This window comes from Solea senegalensis, linkage group LG1 (genome assembly GCF_019176455.1).
Source record: "Solea senegalensis isolate Sse05_10M linkage group LG1, IFAPA_SoseM_1, whole genome shotgun sequence".
NCBI lineage: Eukaryota > Metazoa > Chordata > Actinopteri > Pleuronectiformes > Soleidae > Solea > Solea senegalensis.
The window spans coordinates 4473656-4483487 of NC_058021.1; the positions used below are offsets into that span (position 1 = coordinate 4473656).

A 9832-nucleotide genomic window follows, 5' to 3' on the forward strand; every position below is an offset into this window, starting at 1 on the left:
GTGATTTTGCACTGTTGAGTGTTGAGAAATAACCATGTTTGTGAAAATTCCTGGAAAGCACTGAGTTGCAAATGGTAGTGGAGGAATGGCTTTTAAAAAAATGTATTTGTATCTACCATAGACTATATATAAACATGGACATAGTAGTTCAGCTGAAAAATGAACTCTCATTGTGAAGCCTGACATTTACATCTGTTTTTGAAGCTGGAAATTCACAGACATCACCTGCAATCAGGCTCCTACTGGACAATACCAGTTGTCAGTCACACAGGTGTCCCCTCATTATTTTCCTCTAAATGGAAACAACATTTACAAAAGTGATATCATGTTCTATTGAAGAAAACCTGAATACATACATACATAATCAATATCAACGTCACATACATCCATTTTTATACAGTCTACAGTCGCATAATATTGAAGCAAAAAAGTACTGTCCAGACTAAATAATATGCCATGATTTAAGATACTGTCACTGACCTTTGTTTGAATTTTATTTTACACTTTTTAATAACACATGTCTGTATTTGCTAACTTACTTTGATTCTGTATTTGAAAATTACTTCAAGACAAATGTTGTAAAAGGGTTTTGGTAAATACATGTCTTTATTTATTTTCTTTATTAATGGAACAGGGTAGTGTCAAAATTAGATTTTCTACACAGATATACTAAGGATGTTACATTGATTGACCATAATTCATCATATTTCAATTCAGGTAAGCTGATTTGGGCCTCCACGGTCATGGATTTGTCCATCCTCTGCATGTCGTGGGTCGTCTTGGATGCAGAGCAGACCGAACCTGAGCTGCTGGTGTCTGGAGGAAGCGACATACGCCTGAGAGTGTGGAAGAAAGAAAAAGGAGAGGACGGGGAGATGAGCGGCCTGAAAATGTTGGGAGTGTTTTCGGCGCAATCAGGGGTCATCCTTGCTCTGGCTCAAAACTCCACTTACCTGGCTACAGCTTCAGGTGGGATGTCCAAACAGTCACAGAACAAAAGTGTTTTTTTTATTTGTTTCAAGGCTGTATGATAGATTTCTCAGGTGCCACATTTTTAGTCATGTTTTGTTGTTTGCACCTCTCTGTTTCTCAGACAACTTCACCATTGCTTTGTGGTTTTTGAGCAACTTGGCTGACGACCCCTGTGTTGAGCCTTACGCACTGCTGAGAGGCCACGAAGGCGGAGTCACATGTCTGTCTTTCAGCCCTGACGGTGGACAACTGCTCTCTGGTGGAAAAGATCAGGTAGAATGAATCAATACACACACACACACACACACATAAACTTGTTTTATATCTTAGTGATGCCACATCATTGATATAGTCCATTCTCTAGCCCCTTACCCCAAACTTAACCATCACAACTAATGCCTTATTTCCACCGGCTGTACTTGCCTCGCCACGGTACGGTTTAAGTAGCGTTTCCACTAGCATAGTACCTGGTACCAGGTACTATTTTTAGTACCTGCTCAGCAGAGGTTCCAAAAGCATGCTGAGTAGGTACTATGCGATGATTGGTCAGACTGCCGGCCACTGATTGGTCAAAGTGCCGTCACAGGAAGAGATGTCCCACACACAAATCAAGCCGAACAGTGGCGAGCTGTAGATCAGTTATAACTACTTAACAATCCTATCCTAAAAACGTCGGTTAATCGCCAACAGTTAACAAGGAAATCTCAATATTTAACAGAGGAGTCTGATGCTCCGGAGACATCCGACACAGAAATCAAGCCGAACAGTGCCAAACTGTAGATCAGTTAAAACTACTTAACAATCCTAAACACGTGGTTTAATCTCCCAACAACTATCAGGAGTTACACTGAAAACAACTGCTTTACATGTCACTAGTCACTCCATGTTGTGGTTGTACTTTTTTTTGTCATGGAGATGCAACCTAAACCATGCCATTAAGGGGGCGACGCGAGTGCCTAACCTTAATCCTAAAACCAGGTCTTAACCCTGAAAAATCATTAAAGTTTTGGGGCCCAGACAAATTGGTTTTATTTACAATTTTCTGACCCCACGAAGATATAAATATAAGTAATAATAATAATAAGTAATATTATTATTCATTTGAAAGTGGAATGTGTGTCCTTGTGTGTTTGTTTCAGGCCCTGATGGTTTGGGACATAAGAGCGTCTCCTCCGGTTCTTATCAAGTCACTCCTTCACTCTCACAGAGACTGGATCACAGGCTGTGTTTGGACTCCAGACTGTGTGGTAATGACTCTTCGTTTTATTTCCACATGTGTCATGAGGAACTGTAAATACCCCAAGTTAGAGGTTACATTATGATATGACCTAAGAGACATTTCCAATAATTTGTCTACTTCTGTCTCTTCCAGATTAGCTCCTCAAACGATGGCAGGCTTTGTTTCTGGGATCTGCAGGCAGGCCAACAGCTCCGGGAAATCCCCTGGACGAGTCCTCTTACTTCAGTCTGCTGTCTGGTGAGAAAATTCACTAAAGAAAAATAAACATATCTTATTTACCTCTGATCACAAAGCTCTTTTTTTGCAATATCTGATGTATTGGTAGAGTAAAAGACACAGAAATTACTGTGTGAAACGTATTTACTACTTGATTATAGTGACACCATATAGCACATGTTTCATCTGTTAATGTAATTTTTCACAGTTTTTGTACATTAGTTTTGAGGTGTCCTTATTTGTTTGTATTACCTATATTTATTATTGTTATTGTCAACACATTTTTAATGACTGATTGTAGTAGTTTTATTGTTTTTGTTCTTATTTTTTTAGTCTTGTAATCCTGTGTCATTAGATTGTTTTCTTATTTTTTTTACATGTCCATGTATCCATCTAATTTGTTTCATTTAGCATTGGTTAACTTTTCAGGTTTTGTGTTTTAGGGAAAAGTTTTTTTCTTTATAAAGGAATTTGTGTGCTCACTTGCTATTGTGTTGTTTCTGTGTGCAGGAGCAGTTTGTGGTTTCTGGCTGTGCAGAAGGAGCACTGCACGTGTGGAACTGGAAAACTAGCACAGAAATCTGCCACATTCCTGCTCATAAACAGCGTATACACCACTGCTCTGTCCTCACTAGCACAAGTAAATCTGTTTTCTATTTGCTTCTCTTTTCCTCTCTCACACTCAGGGCCAGCCCGAGGCATAAGCAAACTAACTAACTAAGCCACCAGGGGGCCCCCAATCGAATGTTTTTTTTTTTTTGTTTAGTTGGTTTTTTTAAACATATTAAATAACTTAAAGTGACATGATTGAATGAATGAATTGTATTATTTTTCAATTTAACTTCAGTAAACCACACTTAGTGCTTCACTTTGAATATGAAAGTTTAAAATAAATCTGTGATCTCAGTGCCCTTTAAGGTTAAAAGGTGTCTGGTTTGGTGTAAATAGCGACTATATTATAGTTTTGACTATATTAATACAGGGGTCTACCAAGGGCCAGAAGTCTAGAAGGGGAGCCCCAAAACATTTTTGGCATGTGAGCAAGGATGGATTATTGAATGAGCCGACCGGGCGCAAGAGGTCAAGGGGCCCTGAAGCCAAAGCCCACGTTACTACATCAATACGCCCAAGCCACTATCTCAATACTTCAAAAGGCTATGAAGGAAATCACATTGCTCACACTGTTTGGTGCATTGAGTCATAAAGCCTTGTTTGATGTTAATCTATTTTTTTTCAAAATACTTGGTTTTCAGATAAAAACATAGAGGTAAACCCAGAGGAAATGACTGTCGTGACCGCATCTGATGACAGCACGGTGCAGCTCTGGAAACCACTGCAGGTCTGTCGGTCCAACTACAATCAGTTCATTCAAATATGTCTCTCATTTTAGTACAACATATTTTTGTTTGTTTTTTCGCAAGCTCCAGTTAGGTGGCTCTTTGTTTACTCACACATGTTCTCTGATTTGGTAAATTCTTCTTTAGTTCTAGCCTCAAATGTTTCTACGTGATTGATGCAATCAATTCAGGTTGAGGTCCTGCTGAGTTCAGTTCTGAACACTCCCAATCCATCCTGAATGCGTCAATAGATCTGATCACAAGATTTAGATTTACAGATATTTATATTTCTTTTTTTATTACTGCAGCACTCATACATGTATTTATTTGTAGCTACTGCCACTGATCATCATAATATTTCTTTTTGTAATGATTGAAATCTTATGTTATGTTACAGCAGTGTGAGAAGAGTTTTGATTGACTCAAACAACGTTTTTCTCTCGGGCAGACACAGACTGACACACATACGCAAACATGTTGACAACAGTGTAATTGAATAAAGGACAGGGAAAGCCAAATCCAATCATATGTGGTCACAGTGGACGTATTGGGACGCGCTTTACTGTCAGATGTGAACATTCATACTGTCCAATGGCGATCCAATCACTGAGGACGAATTTTTAATGCCAGGTCTGAATGGGGCCTTGGACTTATTGTCAAGGAGTGGACATGGTAATACATTTTCAGCTTTTGTCTGCTCTCCAACACCCTTTGTTGTGTACATACAGATGCAGCACTTCAGCACCTTCCATGGTCACAGCGGTGCGATTCATGGAGTTGTTCGCAAGGCAGGCGTCTCAGAATTTCTCACGGTCTCTGAAGACTGCTCGTTGCGACGCTGGACATGGACGAAAAGTAATGCCACTGTATCTTTTTGTAATAGATAAAATAGATACACACAACTGTATTGTGTGGTGTCGTGATGTTTGTTTAGAAAACTGTTTTGCTTTGTCTTGTCAGAGAGTCCTGTCAGTGGCTCAGACCATGTCACAGCTCTCTGCTTCTCTCAGAAAGATGAATTGTGTCTTGCTGGTTATTCATCTGGTCTGCTGGAGTTGTGGCAGCACAACACACTGGTTTGCCGCAAGCAGGTGAGGAAAGGCACAAAAGACGGAAAACAAAAACAGTGCGAGTATGTGTTTGCTTTTTGTTTCTGTAATCGGGGTTCCTGTGGATCCTTAAAAAGCTGTAAAAAACAAGGCCTTAATTGGTATTAGAATTTCCTGAATCATTGTCAAGTCTTACAAACGTAGGAAAGTAGGGTTTTTCTGAAATTCTAATTGAAAATGTCAAAATAATTGGCAACTTTTCTAAACGTTCTTATGGCCATGGTTCTCAAACTATGTCTCCACCACGACTCTGCCCCTGGACAACTCAAATCTTACCAATAATTCCAATGTGCATATAAAAAGGCTCAGAAACTCTTGAATTACCTTAAGGAGCCAAGGTAATTACACAGTGTGTGTGTGTGTGCGTGTGTGTGTCAGGCCTCAGACAACAGCATCGCAGCGATCTGCTCCATGCCTCACAACCAGTTTGCCGTCAGCTACATGAAAGGTAACGTTGATGTTTGGAAGCTGGTGAGGAATCAACAAAATGGCACTGGAAGGTAAAAAGAATTCTTCTAAACAATCACTATGTCAGAAAGTGAAGAATAAATAAATGAACTGTAATATGCATTAGAAAATAAAATAACTATGAAAAATGTTAGTTACACTATAATAGATACACTATAATATATTGTAATAAGAAAATGTTGTACATCTAATTGCATGAAATTTGAAATTTGGAATTTGTCATATGAAATGTCTTTAGTCCTAAATTTAATTTAGTTGACACTTGTCCCTCTAAACTAAAACTCACAGTGGAATTGAAAATTTCCAGTTCAGATTATTTGCCTTGCAGTCTGTGCATTCATGTGGTGCTCTCATCCCATTATGTAATTTCCATGTAAAAACACATTATTGGACTACTGTAAAGTACTTTCCTTTTGCTAAATGATTTTCTCCAGCTCAGGACATCAACAGTAAAGTAGAAGACCATTGATCCTCAGTGAATCAGTGTAATCAGTTTGTTACCGCGCACTAACCAGTCCTGCTTTATTCTGTGTTTCTGTCATCCTCAGCCTGGTGAAGGTTACCACGCACGATTTGAAAGAAACACTGGTCAAACTCTTCTTCTGCTCCGTTCTGATCGGAGTGGACCAAAAGTCGCTGATACTTAACCTTGAAAATAGATCGCACAATTCATACAAGTAAGACCCTTTACAGTTATTCTTAAGGCTTTATCTAGGGTTTTAAGAAATCTGTGCTGAAAATGATTAAATATGGATACTGGATCAGGGCTGACCTGGGCATTTTGGTTTTTCCTTATCAGAGATCAGCAGTCACCCCGATCAGTTACGTCAGTGTCATTTATTTCATTTTAAAACTTTGATCAGCTCTGGTACGCTCTCTTCTCACTGACCTGATCAGGTACACACACAGTCTGATTTCCATGACGTCAGATGTCATTGTATTGATTTACATTCATTTTGTGGAGACTTAATCTGACCGTAACCATAATTACTACTGGCCTAATCCCAAATTTAAAACGTGTCTTCACCTAAAAATGTAGTAATTTACATTATATGGACTTGGTTTTTGTCCCAAAAAGGAAGACAAGACCCCATAATGTTACTGACAACAGATTTAGGTCCCCACAACATCAGTAATACCTTAACTCAGAAATGAGGTTCGGGTTCATTAGGACCAGGTGGTCCTGACAAGGTCAGTATTTATGCCAGAAAAGGCCCCTAAGAAGGTGGCTTTATGCTGAAATTTGCTGACTTTTTCACTCATCTTCACAACAAGACTGGTCAGTGTTTAAACATTATGAATATAAACACTTATTTCTCAAACCATGTGCTCACCAAACATATAGATATGTTCATGTGATGTTTTAAATTTAAGTGCTATAAAGTTAAATTAACTTTTAAAATTGTTTCTTTGCAGCTGGTACAGCGAAGTTCGACCTTTGAGTTTGATTCGCAATGACGAGAAAAGTGTGTGGCTCGTTGGCGAAGGAGATCGAGACGTTCACGTTGGCTTCATTGTGAGTTTTATCGAGTCTAACTCATATCCTCAATATCATTTATTTATATTAAAGGTATATTAAATTGTTGCTGCTTTAGTGCTTTTAATGTGTTATTGCCTTTGGTGTTTTGTTATTTATTGTACCACAATCAATGCACAGCTGGAGTCCAAGACAAATATGGGACAATAAAGTATCTTGAATTGAATTGTACGGTATGCAACATTTAACAGAGCTTTTTGGTGCAATTGCATGTTGCAGCTAAATATGCCTAACTGGCACTTTTCCATAATTTGGTCTTGGCAGGATTTTTTTTGCTCATGAGTGTTTTGAGAATATAAATACACTGTTTATTCTCAACTTTATTTTTAGTAAAAATTAATGCTAATATATACATGTGTCTTCTTTTTCCTCAGTTTGTCATGAACCCTAAGGTTTCTCTCAGTTCAGCTTTCACCCAGATGAACCTAAATAGTGAGGAGGAGGAGGAGGAGGAGGATGAGGAGGAGGAGGAGGAGGAGGAGGAGGAGGAGAAGAAGAAGAAGAAGAAGAAGAAGAAGAAGAACAATGCGATCGCCATAACAGCTGCAACGGTGGATGGAGGTACAAAATACAAAAATCTAAATAAAAAAAAAGAAACAATATCCGCAAATTAAAAAAGCCAGATTTTTATTTATTTTTCTTTGTAATGTGATTGTCTGATGTTCTGAATGTTCTTTCAGAGTTTGTGGTGTGGGGAGACATGAAGGGTAACATGTGGTTCCGTCAGACGTCAGAGGGTTCGTCACCATCATCATCATCATCATGTAAATCGGTAAGAGACAGAAAATAAGTGTTTAGTGCATATTTTTATAGAGCAGTTGTGCAAAAATAACCATTTTATTCAGCTACCTAATTACTCTATACATTACATAAATAAATAGTTTTCCACCTACATTTATATGACAGTTATGGTTTATAAAATATAAAATATAATGCACTGTTCATTAGGGCTAGGGTGAGAGATCGATTCAGTGAAATATCGCTTTTAGAGATTCCAAGTATTGATTTTCTTTTCAGCATATAAATCAAAAGGTATTCAGTATTGTGGCAGCTTTATTTTGTATGTTTTTGTCAATGATTCTGATGATGTCCTCACAGGCTCACAGTGACAAGATCAGTGTTCTCAGACTCACCAGCAGCACCATCATCTCAGCTTCTGTTGACAGGACGGTGAAGCTGTGGGACAGAATCACCAAGAAACAGGTCGGTCTTTTATACACCTGATGCATAAATCTGTTTATAAAGATTGTGTCTTTTGTGAAAATCTTTGAGATTTTGTCAGTAAATTACTGACAACAACAACTTTTTCCTCTTTGTGTGTCTCACTGTCTTTGTCTTCCCCCTGCAGGTGGGGATGTTTGTGTGTGGAGGTCCTGTCCTGTTTTTGGAGGTGAATCCAGAAAAACCCACTGAACTTGTTTGTGCTGACGGGCAGGGAAAGCTGTACTTTCTCTCCTGGACGGAATAATTTGGGGAAAAGAAAGGAGGCTTCTTTGTTGCACTACATCTATATATGAAGGGAAACTTTTGGTTCAATGGTGGTGGATGTGCAATAAAATACAATATACAATTATATAAGTTATAACACATTATATGGAAATATTTACATCACATACAAGTGTATAATCTATGTTATAGTTGCACTGCTGAGTTATGCCATGCTGCTACGTGCCTTTTTATTTGGATGAATTAAAACTTGCTAATGTAACAAGCAAGTATAAAAAAATGACAAGCATAAAAAGTCATGTTATTTTCATTTATTGATTAAAAAATAGGAATGTGGGATATGAATAATTTGAAGTGGCATTTAATTATTAATTATGAATTGTAAGTTCTTTGACAATAAAGTAATTGCACTTGACACTTCACTGTTTGGTTTGATATTTATTATACAAGAAGATGTTGTGGAATCTTTTGTGTAAATGACTTATTTTCTGATGGGATTTGCATTGCATCATCAAAATTCCATGTGTATTCCTTCACTGGCTTTCTTTGAATGATAAAAAAATTGCCTAATTTCTCAATGTTGGTGCTATTTTGTGAGTTGACATGTTTAATGGTAGCAGTAGATTGAACCACCACCAACCTGCTAATGGTAGCAGTGAACCATGAATGACAGTCTGTTAAAACTGCTTATCACCTAATGCCTTTACAACTCTGACCTAAGAGATAATGAATCACAGTAAAACGTTTTGAGTAAACTGAAGTGCTTTACACTGAATTTGCTCATTCATAAAATCAATACCAATACAAATGTATGAAGAAAAATTCAGTGCATGATGGTGAAATTTTGGGTTTTGCTCATGTGCTTTATTAAAATTATCAGCTTCTCTTCCATTGTTGCCACATTTGTCAGAACTGACGTGACCACATGAATTTACCTCCAAATAATAATGTGTATTTCCTAATGAATGAGTAGTGTTGATAAAGGATGCATCATTTCATATACATTTATACAGAAAAGACAGATTGATGGATAGCTTGCATTAAAACTGTGACTCTTTTTGAGTTTTTCATATTTTTAGGCTTCTTTGCAGCATAAAAACAATATCATTAGTTATTCCAGAGTAGTTGTCTGGGAATAGCCAATAGTTTGTTTGTTCAAGTTAGTTAATTTACGAAGCATGCAAATCACCAAGATAGATGCCAAATCCAACTTGGCTGACTTCCTGTTTGGTCAAAAATTCTCAAAGAATATTCAGGGAGGCACTTTAAGTACGGCCATAAGTACATTTTATATCAGATAATTACTCTTGATATTACTCTTGATAAGTACAGTAAATGCCAAGAAATTTACTAAAGTAATATTTTAAAAAGTTACTTCAACTTCTCCAAAACGTCATTTTCTGGTTAGATACTACCCATTACCCTGTTAGGTACTTTACACGAGACTGCTTAAAACACACAAGAAACAAATGTTATTTATTGAGTCAATAAATGCGTATTTCATCCA

The 9832-nt window shown here is 37.5% G+C and overlaps 1 protein-coding gene across 2 annotated transcripts in view; it reads left to right on the forward strand.

The window, feature by feature from the left end:
* Positions 1 to 8740, forward strand: part of tep1 (telomerase-associated protein 1) — a 28360-nt gene extending 19620 nt beyond the window's left edge. For both annotated transcript variants that reach the window (XM_044028554.1, XM_044028563.1), the window contains exons 42-56: positions 718 to 969; positions 1094 to 1245; positions 2112 to 2219; positions 2345 to 2449; positions 2939 to 3068; positions 3682 to 3767; positions 4494 to 4620; positions 4726 to 4856; positions 5253 to 5374; positions 5891 to 6019; positions 6759 to 6858; positions 7254 to 7440; positions 7560 to 7651; positions 7978 to 8082; positions 8228 to 8740. In XM_044028554.1, the coding sequence (XP_043884489.1) occupies positions 718 to 969; positions 1094 to 1245; positions 2112 to 2219; positions 2345 to 2449; positions 2939 to 3068; positions 3682 to 3767; positions 4494 to 4620; positions 4726 to 4856; positions 5253 to 5374; positions 5891 to 6019; positions 6759 to 6858; positions 7254 to 7440; positions 7560 to 7651; positions 7978 to 8082; positions 8228 to 8347 (1946 nt within the window). In that variant the 3' untranslated portion in view covers positions 8348 to 8740. The remainder of the gene's footprint in view (positions 1 to 717; positions 970 to 1093; positions 1246 to 2111; positions 2220 to 2344; positions 2450 to 2938; positions 3069 to 3681; positions 3768 to 4493; positions 4621 to 4725; positions 4857 to 5252; positions 5375 to 5890; positions 6020 to 6758; positions 6859 to 7253; positions 7441 to 7559; positions 7652 to 7977; positions 8083 to 8227) is intronic.
* Positions 8741 to 9832: the final 1092 nt, after the last annotated feature.